The sequence below is a fragment of the Pteropus alecto genome, unplaced genomic scaffold (genome assembly GCF_000325575.1).
Source record: "Pteropus alecto unplaced genomic scaffold, ASM32557v1 scaffold68, whole genome shotgun sequence".
In the NCBI taxonomy this organism is placed as follows: Eukaryota; Metazoa; Chordata; class Mammalia; order Chiroptera; family Pteropodidae; genus Pteropus; species Pteropus alecto.
This window is the reverse complement of record NW_006441386.1, coordinates 498,741-514,630: the sequence shown is the minus strand read 5'-3', so window position 1 is coordinate 514,630 and position 15,890 is coordinate 498,741. Positions and strand designations below refer to the sequence as shown.

The 15,890-nt window shown below is 47.0% G+C and overlaps 2 protein-coding genes across 4 annotated transcripts; one reads left to right on the top strand and one right to left on the bottom strand.

Annotated features, from left to right (window-relative positions):
* Positions 1-2,689: 2,689 nt before the first annotated feature.
* On the top strand, positions 2,690-8,655 carry PHKG1 (phosphorylase kinase catalytic subunit gamma 1). Of its 3 annotated transcripts, none has more exons than XM_006918506.1 (9): positions 2,690-2,797; positions 3,263-3,441; positions 3,888-3,942; positions 6,391-6,456; positions 6,724-6,887; positions 7,280-7,370; positions 7,496-7,649; positions 7,825-7,950; positions 8,336-8,655. In XM_006918506.1, exons 1-9 carry the CDS (start codon positions 2,715-2,717, stop codon positions 8,579-8,581), a joined length of 1,164 nt encoding a protein of 387 aa, XP_006918568.1. In that variant the 5' UTR covers positions 2,690-2,714; the 3' UTR covers positions 8,582-8,655. The 3 variants fall into 3 exon arrangements, with proteins under 3 accessions (XP_006918568.1, XP_006918570.1, XP_006918569.1); XM_006918508.1 differs by having other exon boundaries at positions 2,715-2,797; positions 3,263-3,419; positions 3,893-3,942; positions 8,336-8,581; XM_006918507.1 differs by having other exon boundaries at positions 2,715-2,797; positions 3,888-3,945; positions 6,385-6,456; positions 8,336-8,581.
* Positions 8,656-9,297: 642 nt separating this feature from the next.
* Positions 9,298-14,582, bottom strand: SUMF2 (sulfatase modifying factor 2). The gene is given in 7 exon segments (XM_025051517.1): positions 9,298-9,835; positions 9,965-10,109; positions 10,291-10,375; positions 12,274-12,329; positions 13,147-13,297; positions 13,639-13,683; positions 14,149-14,582. Coding segments are annotated over 7 exon segments (732 nt in total). The 5' UTR covers positions 14,314-14,582; the 3' UTR covers positions 9,298-9,750.
* Positions 14,583-15,890: the final 1,308 nt, after the last annotated feature.

Here is a 15,890-nt window from a genome sequence, read left to right as displayed (position 1 = left end):
TGGGAATTAAAGAGGGGGGAAAAAAAGTGACGCAATGAAGGCAGATCAGCGGTAGATTCCTGAAGGAGATGTTCCCTATAACCTTTAAGGTCTGCATTTTATAGGGCCGCCACACAAAATGTCCCTAAGCAGGGACTTTCAGGTCCCAACATTGTAGTGTGAGTGCGCCAGTGCACTGTTTCCTGATATTAGCAAACACAGAAATTGCCCCCAGAGAAGTTAATGCATTCCTGACAAAGCTGGCCTTATATATAGCCTCTGGGCCTGAAGGCCAAGTGAGCTCTAGAAGGAAAATTAGTCACCTTTTGCTGAAATGCCTGGCCCTGGGTCACCTGAACTTTCCTCACCCTCCACCAGAGGTCACCCTTGGTGAGACTTGGGTCTGTGCACTGTGCCTGCTGAGCCTTGGCCTGCATCCCGGGTTTGCAGCTGTGATTTATTTTTGGCACTTCAGTTTTCCGTCATCAAGTTAGCAAAGCCTGAAGGAAGAGCAGCAGCAAGATACCCTGCTCCGGCTACGGGTGTCTGCTCTGGACACGCTTCAGTCCTCTGTTTTTCCCCCTTCCCCAAGGGGCTCTGGGACCTTTGGGATTCCTGTCGAATTCACTCAAGGGCCTGTGAGGACCTAACGGTGAGTAACTGGGCCAGTGATGGATGAAAGCCAGGCAGTAGGCAGGGAGAGGGGAGAGGCTATGCGGTAAAGAAGACGGAAACCACCAAATCTATTAGACTTACTTTTCCCTTCTGAAGGCAAATAGACCAGAAGAGTGGCAGTGTTGACTCTTGAAACCCCTGCCACAAGAGCTTATCTACAGAAAGCGGGTCCCTGAGACTGTGTTTTTAGACTCTGAGTTTAAGGGAGGGATGTTATATTCCAGAAAAGACTAGGCTACTTATTCCCATTTGGTGACCCTTTTTAAAGGGGTCTTGGGAAGGATGTAGTGGGTACAGGTGGAGCAGTGGACAGTGGCACAAAGTCAGCCCCAAGTTAGGCCTAGAGCAAAGGGATGGGGCAATAGAAACCTACCCCGCCTACACTGAAAGATTTGAATGCAGCCAGAACTAGGTGAAAGTGGTCATGCCAGGGAATGAAGTCCCTAGCTGGAGTGGCATCCTGGAGTAGGTCTGCCCATGGCGGGCTGGGAGAAGGGAAAAACCTGGTACTACCCAACTTTGGGAAGTGAGAGCACAGATGCCCATCTTGAGAACTTAAAAGGACATGCTGGGAAATTAGCTTGTTTTTATGGGGAACAGACACTCCTATGTTCAGTTGAGGTTGCTGACAGGGCAGACGCAGCCTGTGAGCAGACCAGGTACCTGCTGCTGGTAGAGGATATGGTTGGTCGAATCCTTTCTCTGGTAACCATGCACCCAGCAGTGGGGACACCAGGCTTTCTGAAACAGTCAGCCTGAGACCTGAGGTAACCAGGGCTGCACCTTGGCTGGTCATCAAATTGGCCGCTTGGGTAGGACAGGCCTTCTTGGACCCAGAAAGGGCAGTAGAATCAGGGCTAGAGGCAGTTTTGGCCCTCTTGAGTGGCAGCTTGTGCCTGTTTTCTACCTGTTCTTTCTGTCAGTAGATGATTTTCTTCATTTCTCAAATCTTTCATTTGCGGTGGGAATTCAGTACCCCGGTAGCCTCTACATAGATGAAACAAACCTGGCCAGCTTAGCAACTCTGTGTCCAGGCCTGAGAGTTCCAGCTTTGTATTGCCCCCCACTGCAGTAGGACCACTCAGGGCTCACTGGCCATTGTTAGGTAGGACATGGTGCATGCATTCTGCCAGCAGAACCCTGAACCAAAGGTATACCTCCAACTGCCAACTCATACCTAGGGAGAAGCACCTGCATACCTGCACTGGGCACAGAGGGCAGGGATGGCTGGGACATCCTAGAGAAGACCACAGTTTAATGTGGGAGATGATAGCACACACTGACAACTGATACCAGAGGCTGGGACCAGGACTCAACCATCAAGCTCTGCATCCCTCAGAGCACCTGGCATAATGCTTCACAAAGAGTATAAAAGAATGAATGAATGAGAGAGTGATTATGGAAGTCCTGGTCAAGGACAGAATGAGTGAGGAAGGAGCAGTGGGCAGCAGAGGAAGCATGTCCTGGACGAAAGGGTGTTTTCAGACTCAGACAGTTAGGACTGGGGTAGATAAGGAAAGGCTATTAGAGCAGCATATTAAGAAAATGACATTGTGAAGCTTCTCATCTTTTCCACAAGTACAGAGAGCAGGCAGAGGAAAAATAGGACCAGCCTCATCTCCTCAGAGAGAAAAAGAAATAGCACTTTAATTTGTCTTCTGAAGCATTCCTCAGTAGTTCTTTCTAAAACCAAGGGTGTGCTGTCCCCCTCAGAGCTAACCTTGGGGCTTTCCTGCTTCAGTCCTGGGCCTCGGACTAGCTGATTATTTGCAGCTTCTACTGACGGTACATGAATAGGGAAGCACATGGTCACCTGGGGCTGACAAGTTTACAGCTAGTGGGAAAAGGATGTTGGGTTCTTTACAAAGCATTTTTTCAGTTCACAAACATTTATTCTGAACATTTGCAATAGGCCAGCTCTGTGCCAGGAGAGACAAAGATAAGTGAGAGAAATTGTTCCAACCCTCAAAGAACACATCCCCTAGGTCAGGCAGGAAGGCTGATAGCTTCTTTCTGTTTTCCTCTCAGCGCCCCTCAGAATCATCCCCGAGGAGCTGAGCATGACGTGGGATGAAGCACTACCAGACTCACATTCTGCACAGGGTTTCTATGAGAACTATGAGCCTAAGGAGATCCTGGGCAGGTAAGGCCCAGACTTTCCACAGGCTGGAGCCTTCTCTGTTTGACCTTGAGCAGTGACCTCATTTCGATCCCCAAAGCACTGTTCATTTTGAGAATCCCTCGGTTTGGGTCCTGTTCTCCTAAACCAGGACAGATAAGGGTGTATAAGAATAAGCAGATCAGAGACTTCTCCTGGCAAAGAGTTCCCCCGATGCTGCTGACAAGCACATCCAAACTCAGCTTTGGGATCGGGTTAAGGATGAGGGGTCAGAGGAAGCTTATGGCCTTGAGAATGCATGGCTTCTTTCTTTGTGTGAAAGAGCACTGAGCTAGAAATTAAGAGGCCTGAGACCAGGCTTGCAAATCACCCTCGCTGTGCCTTCTTCATCCTACTGTCCCCAAAAGTTTACAGGGAGTTGGGGAAAAAGATGTGGGACTTCTCCTGGAGTGAGGGGCCCCTGGGACTGTCTGTCCTCTGTACCCCCAGGGGAGTTAGCAGTGTCGTCAGGCGTTGCATCCACAAACCCACGTGCCAGGAGTACGCAGTGAAGATCATTGACATCACAGGCGGGGGCAGCTTCAGCTCTGAGGAGGTGCGAGAGCTGCGACAGGCCACGCTGAAAGAAGTGGACATCCTGCGCAAGGTTTCAGGGCACCCTAACATCAGTGAGTGATGGCCTCAAGCCACATCAGGGTGCTTCACCATTATTCTGCTCTGATAATCCAAGTCAGGGAGTGCAGCTTCATTGCTGGCCTATCCAGAGTGTCTTCTGCATCCTGAGGCCGCACCAGCCCAGTGCCCTGAGGCTTGAAGTTCCTAGTTCCAGCCTCCAGGAAACCTGCTCCAGGGATTCAGCTCTGTCTAAGCCTCCTCTTTCAGCCAGACAGAAGGGGTGACAGGCAGGGCTGGGGTTAGGTACCGGTGGGAGAATGGGGGTGTGAAGTGTCTGGGCCTTTCCCCTGCCCTGGTGGGCCTCCTTTGAGCACCATCCTGATACCACCTCCACTTTCGAAGTTCAGCCCTAGCAATTTTAATCCCCCTGCCCCTATGCCTTGCTGCCCCTCCCCAGGCTTCCCTGCTACCTGAGACAAGCCAACCATTTCCATTTCAGTACAGCTGAAGGACACTTATGAGACCAACACTTTCTTCTTCTTGGTGTTTGATCTGTAAGTACTCAGCCCTGGAGTCAACCATACCTGGGACTATCAGAGAACCTGGTATTATGGTCCCCTGTCCAGGTCTTCCTGGAGATCAGCAGCCAGCCCCTTATACTGTGGATGCCAAATAGGATCAGAAATGCCCCTGGGGTCAGGCTGCCACATTTTAATTCCTGGGTCCACTGATTATGGGCTGGAGGTTTTCTTTAAGTATCAGTTTTCTCATCAGTATTATGGAAGTAATAATAATACAGTGACTGGCACAATGTAAATGCTAATAACTATTAGCTCCAGTAATGCAGATAGTGGCCATTCAATACTTATTCTAGACATTGAGGTTAGAACAATGAATAAGACAGATAAGGTCCTCAACTTTATGTAATAATTTTCACAAGTAATGAACAGAAAGCAATTTAGCCATGATATGTACATGTAGTTATGTATGTGTACATATACATAAAGCTGAACAGGGATTAGAGAGAGGTGGAGATTCTTTTTTTTTAGATGAATTGGTCAGAGAAGTCTCTCCACAAGGTTACCTGAGTAGAGACCTGGATGATTTGAGAGAGGAATCCAAAACAAGACCTGGAGCTGGAGCTTTCCAGCAGAGGGAAGAACCAGAGCAAGAGCCTTGCTGGATGGGCTTGGGATGTTTAAGGACTGGCAAGGAAACCAGGGTAGGGGAATGATGCAGGCATTTTAGCTATGGTAAGGACTTTGGAGGATGGAGATCAGGAGAGTAATGTGGTCCTATTTGCTTTTGAAAAGGATCCTGCTGACTGTCATAAGGCAAGAGTAAAAAGGTGGAGGCTAGCAGTATTGAGGCAAGAGACTCCCCCAGGGAGGTAGAGGTTGAATTTGGGTGCAGTTCAAAGATGGAGATCATCATCATCATCATCATCATCAACATCATCATCACTATATTCCTGCTTCTGCACCAGTAGGCTATTGAGATGATCTCCTTGTCACAGGCACCCGTAGGCCCTTCAGTTCTGAGAGTCTGTTTTCTCAAGAAAGGAAAAATGATACCGACCACTCTGCCTATCTCACCAGGCTCTAAGCATCAAATTCGAACAATACAAAGTGTTCTGTGAATAGTGCAATCATATTACCATTTTTATTAGAAAAGTTTCACAGGGAAAGGAACTCTCCATCTCCTTGTTCCCCCGCTCCATTGAATCCTCACTAAAGAACAAAAATCTCTGCTGTATGATTCATTGTTGAAGGGGTGTCTTGATTTCTCCATACACAACAGCCAATTTAGGGACCAGATTTACCTGAGAAAATTATTCAAGTAGATTTTGTATTGTTGGAACATTTCATATTGTAGCCATACTGAATATGTGCAGTGTTAATTTATTTAAAGACACAGTATTACTTGGCGTGTTATACAATTAAACCACCAGCTCCAGGAAGGCAGAGGCCTTCTGATGTGCCTTGCACAGTCCCCTAGTGTTTAGTGGTAAATCTTTTGGGGGCTGCTGCTGCTAATAGTGAGTTCTCCTAGTGTCTTTAAAATGGAATTAAAATGATAAAAACTGGATTCACACATTGCCTTTTAGGAACAGTATAAAACAAGGCTCACCTCTGTAAATTCTAGGTTGTCTCCTCAAACAGAAACTCCCTCCTTGCCTCAGCAGCTAAACTCAATTGTTTTATTGCCTCTCGGTGACACTGTCAAAATCCCTTGTGCCCTAAGAATCCCACTGCTTTTCATGGAGGGGTGGGTGAAAAGGGGCAGGATGCACCTTTCCTATTAATTTAACCCAGGAAGACTTTCCCAGGGCCCCACCAGACTTGCCCAGCTGCAGCTGTCCCAACTCTGCTCAGTGGAACTGTCCTGAAGAGCCCTTGGGGGCAGCTCAAATGTCTCTAACCTTTCAAGAAGTTGCTTTGGGAAGCTATTTTTAATGCTGCCCCAAGTTGCCCTCCAGGTTATAACTAGATTGTTCTAGCAGAGACCTCTTTATAGATCATCCCAAGATGTGAGAAGACTGAATCGCAATTCTTAATCCTAAAATAGGCAAAACAGCTCCTCCAACACTTGTACTGCCACTTCTTCCATTTGTTCCTGGGAAAAATCAAGATGCTCTCGTCCTTCTGATTTGGGTCTGGGGCCCTGGGCCAGGGGGCCTTGGGCCAGTCTCACCTCCCAGCCCTGGTTTTGGCCCTGATAAATCCCAGCCCGTGCTGTCATTTACGCAGATGGTGGTGGGGTGGTGGTGGGGGGCGGGGCTCATATCGGTGCCATCCCACCCCTCCAGCCTCCCTTGCTCTTCTTCAATCCTTCCAGACACTCCACTCACTTCCCCAGCTCCTCTCCACAGACCTTGGTTCTTTGTGGGAGTGGCCCACTTTGCCTCTGGAGGTATTAGGGTGAGAAACAATTCTCTGGGAGCAGGGTAAGGAGGGGATGGTCTTGGGACCTATCCAGTTACAAACCCTCTGTCCCCACAGGATGAAGAGAGGGGAGCTCTTTGATTATCTCACTGAGAAGGTCACTCTGAGTGAGAAGGAAACCAGGTGAAGGGCCATTTGCCTCTCTCCCCACTTCCTGCCTGAATCCTAGTGCTACAGGCACCAAGGTCTTGGAGGGGGTATGGAGCATACTTGCTTGGGCTGAGGGTGTGCACCACTGGCTTTTATGGCCTCCTTCCATCCTTGACTCAGCCTAGACTGTCCCAGCCTGCCCTGAGTCCTCTCTTACTTGCAGTCTGGCTAGTATGTGGGCTTTGCTACTTGACCCTGCAGAATAGGAGATAAGAGTAACATGTGCCTGTCTCACCCCAGAAAGATCATGAGAGCCCTGCTGGAGGTGATCTGCACCTTGCACAAACTCAACATCGTGCATCGGGATCTGAAGCCCGAAAACATCCTCTTGGATGATGACATGAACATCAAGCTCACAGACTTTGGCTTTTCCTGCCAGCTGGAGCCAGGAGAGAAGCTGCGAGGTCTGGTAACATGCATTGGCCCACATCAGGGGCTCAGGCTTTCTTATTAACTCTCCCAGGAACAGAAATTGTCTGGTTTTCTCCCCTATTCCTTCCCACTCCAGAATAAAAGTCCTATCATTTCAAGGCTAGGTGTCTTTTCAGGTAGGCTCTCTTCCTAGGACTAAGGCGAGCCAAGTTCCCACTGCCTGAGTTCTAGGCCAGGATGGCTAGACGTGACCACAGAACAAATAAGCCCCAAGTAGGTGGCCCTATGAGCCAGCACCTGGTCCATGCCCTTGGCCCTGAAGTTGGGCAGCCTAAACACCATTTCGGTTACATCTCGACCGTTTCTTTGGATCTTCTTCTTCCAAGTGTCCCCCATTGACCTATCCTGATAACTATTCCTGCAGAGATCTGTGGGACCCCCAGTTACCTGGCCCCAGAGATCATTGAGTGCTCCATGAACGATGACCACCCAGGCTACGGGAAGGAGGTGGACATGTGAGTATGTTGGGGAGGAGGGACAGGGATGCCACCATGGCCAGGAATACCTGACCAAGGAGGGGAGGAGTTGGCAGGAGCTACAGCCAGCCCGCCTGTCTTCCTCTCCATCCACCTGGTGCCAGGTGGAGCACAGGGGTCATCATGTATACCCTGCTGGCTGGCTCCCCGCCCTTCTGGCACCGGAAGCAGATGCTGATGCTGAGGATGATCATGAGTGGCAACTACCAGTTTGGCTCACCTGAATGGGATGATTACTCAGATACTGTGAAAGACTTGGTGAGTGCCCCAGCCTGCTGGCTCTAGGGCTCAGGCAAGGGGCAAAGTTCACCATGGAGGGAGGGGAGTATGCCATGCCACAGGATGGAGGAGTCTGCCAGGAGAGACCCCATGTCTTCTAAAGTGCTGGAGGGGAATCTGCATTCATGTTTTCAGTACCTCCTTGTTCTCTCAGGTCTCCCGCTTCTTGGTGGTGAACCCCCAGGGCCGCTGTTCAGCAGAAGAGGCCTTAGCGCATCCCTTCTTCCAGCAGTATGTTGTGGAAGAAGTGCGTCACTTCAGCCCCCGGGGGAAGTTCAAGGTACTTAAGCTCCCTTCTCACCCAAGGCCCTGGGGCAGTTGCTACTGCCTCAAGTCCAAGCCCCCAAGTCCCCTTTTTTCTCCTGAGGAACTGCTACTTACACCACCAGGGTTTCCAAGGCCCCTGCCCTCCCCTCCCCCCACCCATAATGGTTCCAGCTCAATTTCTTCTGGCTTCAGGGAAGACAGATGTCACCTGACTGGCTCCAACAGTCTAAATCCCTGCAAATGCTGGTAGGGTGAGAATGGAAAGAACACTAGGAAGGGCCCAGCAGAAGCCATGCAAGTCTTCATGGCAAACAAGCTCAGGGCCTCCCTGCATTGGAGGGAAAAGGAGATAGGTTTGCAGGGGCTGGGTCCAGGTTCTCAGTCCTGGCCCTCCACAGGTGATCGCTCTGACAGTGCTGGCTTCAGTGAGGATCTACTACCAGTACCACCGGGTGAAGCCTGTGACCCGGGAGATTGTCATTCGTGATCCCTATGCCCTCCGGTCTCTGCGCCGACTCATTGATGCCTATGCTTTCCGCATCTATGGCCACTGGGTGAAGAAGGGGCAGCAGCAGAACCGGGCTGCCCTCTTTGAGAACACACCCAAGGCTGTGCTCCTCTCCCTAGTTGAGGAAGACTACTGAGGTGCTGGCAAGTGGAACAGGGCGAGTAGGTGGCAGAAGAAAGGGGAAGCCGCAGAAATATTAGTCAAAGGAGTGAGATTGTGTGCTGGCCTTTGTCCAGAGGGGCACTTGGTCCTAGCCAGGACTCCCGGAATTGGGCCATTATCCCTCTCAGAGGTACTGCATAAGAAGATTGGGGCACTCCCATAACACAATGGTAAGTGCAATAGCGGCTAGGCCCAGAGAATAGGGGACTAGATGTGATTCGACAGCCAAGAGGCTTCCTACTTCTCCACTTCCCAGTCGTACCACTATCTCAGTTTCTTTCTCCTCATGGGAGGCCTAGAGTTACTGACACTAGTATGTACTTCCCTTAGGGTCCCAGGGTAAGGACAAAAGACAGACACACAAAGACAGATACACAATCACAGAAGATTTTACTGACCTCATGGCATCTAGTGACACCACAGGAGCAAGTTCTTCTCAGGGGTACATGTTTTTAGAGGCATATGGAAGCCCTTACATAATCAACAATAGAAAGGAAAGCTTCTGATATTTGTCTTTCTAGAATATTATTTACTTTGTGACTCCCATGATGCAGTTTTCCCTGGTAAATACTCAGTTCTCCTAGACCCTTTTAATACTGACAAGTGCTTTAAAGAGCCCACATTGCTGCATTTTACATAGAGGTTATTGAAATTAAATTCCTTCAGAAGCGCATGAAACACTACAAATGAGGCAAATGAAGGAAGCATTTTCTTTCTGTAGCAATTTGCTGAGACAACAAAGAGAACTGGGGGAAAATTATGCCTTGAGAACACAATGTCAGATCCCTGAATCAGACATCGAGAAAGGGGGAGGGAACAGATTTAAAATTTTTTAACAAACTGCCTTTCAGAGCACTCTTGAGTATTTGGCCCCTATATGATTAATATTTGGCCTCTAATAGGCCAGCTCCCAGCCATAATCAATAAGTTGGGCCCTTTCTCTAAGAGATAGAGCCACCCCTTCTCTGAAGTCAGAGGTCTCACCTACCTTGGTGAGAGGTGCCTGTCACAGAGGGATGGGGAAGAGGAAGGTCATTCCTGAGGCTGAAGGTGAAGAGTTTGGAGTTTGGCTGTGTTTGGAATGTCACCAGGGAGTGACATGGGTACCACAGAGGACTCTTCTCCTTGGCTTTACATAGCTGCTCACAGCTCCCCAGGCAGTTGGCCAAAACTAGAAGCACAGCGGAAGCCTAGGTTGTCGGAGGCTGAATCTGGAGTGTTGCCCATCCTGCCACCAGAGAAAGAGAGAGAGAATGGACATTTGTTAAGAATGGGGCCTAGGGCCTTACCCAACTTTCCTCCTCTACTTGGGAGGCCAAGACCCAGACCCTCAGCCCCCAGTTACCAAGCCCATCACCTGGTAGTGACCCAGGCCTGGTGATTGGCGGAGCCATCAGATGTATTGATCCAGGACCCTCCCTGGAGGACATGCATGTCCTGATCGGCATTTTGGTATGGTGAAGCTGTCCACTCCCACACATCGCCCATGAGGTCATAGAGCCCTGCAGCACAGCAAGTGGGTCAGTCCCAGGCTGGGAAGCACCACACTCACCCCTCCTAGCGATCAAAGCCCTGGGGAGCAAGTGCTTCTCTGGGGGTGCTTCTCTCTGCCTCATCTGTCAGGCAGAATAATCCCACTAACCAATTTGTGAATGTTGACAGCAGTTGGATGAGAAATCTTACCATAGTTATTCTGTGGGGGGAAATCATTCACTGGGGAGACTCCATGGAAGCCATCCTCAGCCTTGTCGCCCTTGGGGAACTTTCCCTGAGAGGAAGAAATTTAGACTAAAAGATTTACCATCCTGTCTAAGGCAGGTGTTCCTGCTTGCCCAGAAGAAAACCAAGGTCATCTAGTTGTATCATCTGGGATAGGATGAAGAGCATGGGGAAGTGACCTGAGGTTCCCATCCTGAGCTCTCAAACCAGTGGCCTCATATCCTCCACCTTGACCTCCTGGCTGCATTAGGAAGTGTGTGCCAGCAGTAGTCCATGTCAAGCTCATCCCACTCTCATTTTCTCTACTCTCAGTGACTTCCTCCCCTATGCCTCGAACCCCACATGCTAGGTCCCTTGGAAAGAAAGACTCTTTCTTCCTTTTTCCATGCTTTGCACTCCCTACCTTCTCATAAGCTATGATGCTTGTCCTGTGCTCTCTTGTACCATCTCTTTCTCTTCTACCACCAACAGGTTTAACTCTCCCTCATCTGCCCTGACTCTACCTTCCTCATCTCTTGTTCTTTACCACCAAAATTCTTGAAAAAGTAACCTATATTTGCTGATGCAATTTGTTCAACTTGTTCATTCTTCTCATTAAAATTGGGTTCAGCTGCCACCACTCTATGGCAGCTGTTCTTATGAAAGGGAAGTTGAAGGGGTTATAATTTACTCAACACCTACTATATTCTAGGGTTGCTACATTTATCTCTTTTAATCCTTACAAGGTTGTGAGGCAAGTATTTTTTCCCTTTAAAAAACTAGCAGCTGAGGCTCAAATGGTTAATTTGGCAAAGATCAAACAGTGTATAAGCCAGATATCTCTTTCTGCAAAACTCTGATACCATGACCATCTAAAAGGTCAGTCTCTCTCTCAGTCCCTTTTCAGTGCTTCCCCCTAAAATGCTGGTGCTGTGTTCCCCTCACTCTACAGAGTCTCCTGCGGGGAATATACCATTCTTGCCTATGGTATATATTGATGACTCGCACACCACTTGCTCTGACCCAGACCTCTGTCCTAAATTTCAGACTTATATTTTCTACCTCTGACTGAATATATAAATGACCACAGGCATCTTAAGCTAAGCTGATCCTACACTGATCAAGTTCTATCCCTTTGACTCAACAAGCATATTATCTATTCTAGATAACGATAGCACTATCACCCTGCTGTCCAAGCTTAGATTCATGCTTGAGTCTAACTCTTTTCTAACCATCCACATTTGATTAGTGACCAAACCCAGTCTACCTTCTCAGACATGCTTCTCCCATTTGGCTTACTCTCTATTCCAGTTTCACTTTATTCAAGTGTTTATAATCACTTGGGCCATTACCACAGACTCAAATCCAGAAACCCCCTGTCACCACTGCAGCTCTATTTCATCTGATCCTGCACAAATTAGCAACAATTAGCATCCCCAAAGTCGAAATTATGTAGTTACTCCCCTGTTTAAAAACCTCCATCTGCTCCCCACTGCCTAGAGGATAAAATCTGAAACTGTATCTTGGCACACCTGATCCTTCAAAATCTGCCTCCAACCCACTGTCTACTTCATCTCCTAACATCCTCACTCATTTCTCTATGCTCCAGCCTCTCTGAATTTGTCATGTCTCCAAACACACAGTATTCTCTCCTAATACAATGACAATACTCATGTTGTTTCTTTTCTGCTCAGAATACCCTTTGCTCCACTTTTCACTTGACAAACTCCTATTCTATCAGCTGAATGCCATCTTCTCTGTGAAGTCACTCCCAGCACTCTCAGGCAATGAGTGATTTATTTCTGAGCACACCCTGCACTATCACATTGTCTTTTGCTTTACCCTTTACCAGTCTTCAGTTCCATTAGAACACAAAGCCCTCTGAATTCCACCGCCTAACATAATGCCTAGCCTATAGCAGGTCTTAATGCTTTGAGAAAGGACAGGAGTGAAGAATGTATGTCTTACCTGCCACAGGTTGGTGCGATGTAGCTGGAACTGGTTTCCCCATGGGTAAATCTGACCTGCTAGGAGAGCAAGGAGACAGCAGGGGAGGGAGAGATAAGAGTTGGGAAAGAAGGGAAAGACAGAAAGAAGGAATCAAAAGGAAGTTAGGAGGTGACGAGAAAAGGATTATTTACTTTTATTTCCCATGCTCATCCCGTCCACTCACTGCAGCCCAGCCTCCTGTATTACCCCAGGACAGTGCAGTCCTAGGTGTGGTTCTAATCAATGCCAGTGTATAAACTATTTGTTACCAGTTCATGTTGAGATCAGCACAAAAAAGAGAGTAACCACTGAGAAACTTGTTAACTGGACTCAGATTGGCTAAATGAACAAGCAACTTCATTTATCACATTAATCAGTTTGACTATTGGTATGGCTGTTGTTCTTTCGAAGCGTGTGTAGAGGTGCTGAATATGGAGCACTGCTACTTCACTCTCGCGACTTTTTGTTTTGTTAGTATTGCAGAACAACAAAGTTACAAGCAAACGGTGATTCTTTATATTAATCCCTATACACCCATGGAAAAGGTATGAGTTTGGATAACTCTTTTCTTTTTCCCTACGCCATGTTGTTCTGATTATATTTACTGAAATGAACATGTCTGTGGAATCTCCAACAATAAAATATTTTATGTCTGTTTTTTCATTACATTTTTCTAGTTAGTTTTTATGGTACTTTACATAAGTATTGGTCCGAGACATGTTAGAAATGAAAATAGCAGCAACTGGTCCCGCATCACATGCTTTAAGAAGTACTCTTCCCACCCTTTAAAGCTTCCCACGCAGGGCAGGATGGGGAGAAAAATAAAAAGAAATCGCCTTGGCACACCTGTACCCTTCAAGCCCACTCAGGCAGCAAACTCTCACTCTTCTTCACTGGGCAGCCATTTCCCCTTCCAAGAACAGTAGGCACGAGCATCATTCCAGCTCACATGTACCACTGGGAGCTCCAGTCTCTCTCGGATGCCAGAGCCGGGACCTGCAGGCTGTAGCCAGGATGAAGTGAGACAGGCTTCTGAGAACTCATGAAAGTCTGAGGTAGGCTAGGCTTAGGGTACCTGAGTTCAGCTTTTAACACTAGATGAAGCAAGGAAGTTGGAAGAGATAGCCTGGTGAGTGAAGAGAGGTCCAGAGTCAGAAAGAAGAGACTAAACATGAGACTGAAAAGAGAAATGGGATGGGCAGTGGAAATATTAGGACAGAAGAAACAGGGTTGATTGGTTGTTTCTTTGAAATTTCTCTGTCATCCTTTTAAACTCAGTATTCCTAGATGGGCAAGGGGTCTAGGGAAGCCAGCCCTCCAGCGGGTAGAGGAACCAATCCTTACCTGCCTCCAGAATGCCCTTTCCACTGGAAGCCACCAGAGAACAGACTGCAAAGAAGAAAGAGCATGACTAAAAGAAGGAGCACGACTGCAAGATGCTCTAACCTAGCAAGGGCACCTTCCTGACACACAGGAGGCAGAGTACAGACTTCAAGCGGAGACTCAGGTGGTCCAAGTAAGGCTGTGTCTGGAATCTTTAAAAGCATGATATTTCACAACCCTTATTAGAGGGAGGCTTGTCAAAATGTTCTGCTGCTGGTTCAGGAGGTATCATAAACTCTATATGTATCTGGGTCTTTACAGAGTGTCTCTATGCAGAAACCAGCTCAGGGGTAACTTCCTGTGAGTGTGTGTTCATCTTACTCTTCCAGGGAGGGTTTCTCTCATTTCTTCCTTCCCTCCAGCTCTCAGCTTTGATTCTCTGCTGTAGCTCAGGTGACCCCATACCCCTACAGGATTCAATGTCCAGGTCCCACTCCCATTCCCTCAACAGCAAGCCCTAGGTTCTCTCACCTTCATCTGCTGAGTTGCTTTGTTTCTAAGCTCATCGGAGACAAAGTCCTCAAAGACAAAACTTCATCCAAACATCTCAGCCTCTGTCTGGTACTTTTTCTCCCTGACAAACTCCCCGAAAAGAGATATTTCACTTGGTTCAGCTGAAAGGGCTCTGTGCTCCATCCTCACCCTCTCCTGCTCCAGAAAAGCTCCTATGTCCTTATCCTATAAGTCATATGTCACTGAGTTCTTGTGAACTCCAAAGAATTAACCTGAAACCCTGAGCAGGAGAGTTTCTTTTAAAATCTGTTACTGCATATATAATTCACTGCAGTAAAATTCACTTTTTAATGTATACTTTTGTGAGTTTTGACAAAGCATATAGTCATTATAACAATCAAGAAACAGAGCAGTTCCATCAAACACCCTCCAAAATTCCCCCATGCCCCTGTAACCTCCAATCTGTTTTTTGTCACTATAGTTTTGCCTTTCCTAGAATATAAATTCACATAAATTGAATCACACAGTATGTAGTTTTGGGTCTGGCTTCTTTCACTTAGCACAATGCTTCTGAAATTCATTCATATTGTTGAAGTTATCAGTAGTTTGTTCCTTTTTATTGCTGAGCAGTATTTCATCATATGGATATACCATATTTTGTTTATTCATTCACCAATTGCAGGTCATTTAGGTTATCTCCAGTTTTTAGAGATTATGAATAAGCTACTGAGAAGATTTAAGGGTGGGGAATGGTTCTCTTTTCTGAAAGGTCTTTTTTACATATCTAATCTCACAACATCATAGAAGGAAGTCAGAATATGTTATTAACAGATGAAAGAAACTGAATCAAATAAAAATGAGTTGCTGAGATTTTAGAATGGATTTTCATATAATTTGGTATGGCTTAGCAAATTTCAGCAAGCAGATTGCTGGGGTAAGATGAATTGTTTTCATTGGGCTAACAGTACCCCATCTGATATAAGATGATATCATTCACCCATCAAAAGGACATTGAGAATAGAAGAGTTGATCAGAGTTGGTAGCAATAGCTATTTACTGGCCTCAGAGCATCTGAACAGTTTGAGAACCTTTTACCAGAGAGGCAGAGACAAATTGTGGGTTCTAAGCAAAGTTTAGGGGCTTGCTGGAGGTACATTATATTTCTGTCATATAATAAGTCAACTTCGAAATATAAAAGAAAGCATACTATGCATCTATCTACCTACCTATTTCAATTTGTCATGGTATGGAACATGTCTGCTCACAAGTGATTTTTTTCAATTTTAATAACTTTCCTGTTTAAAAATACTTTCAAAAAGCATATATAAGCAGTACACATTGTACTGTAGAAAAATGAGAAAATATGGGTAGATAAAAAGAAAAAATATTAAAATCACCCATTACTGGCCACCGCGACTGCCACCCAGACCAAGATGTCCAGGACTATAATTCTGCATTCCCTCAGCCCCTACACCAAGTACGTCACCATGGTCAAGCCTACTACTACCCACTGCTGGCCTGAGATGATGGAAACATGCCCAATGTGCCCAGCTACCCCCAGGACCCTCAAAGCCCAAGCTTGGAGTGGCTGAAGAAACTGTGAGCAGCTCCATTGACAGGGAGGAGGCCCCCTCCTGTGTGGCCCCCAATAAAAATGTGGAAACTGAAAAAATAAAACAAAATCATTCATTATCACACCAAACTAATATCATTCCATATTCTCCCTGCCCTCAGTCCTGCCCTCTCTTTCCCACCCCTCC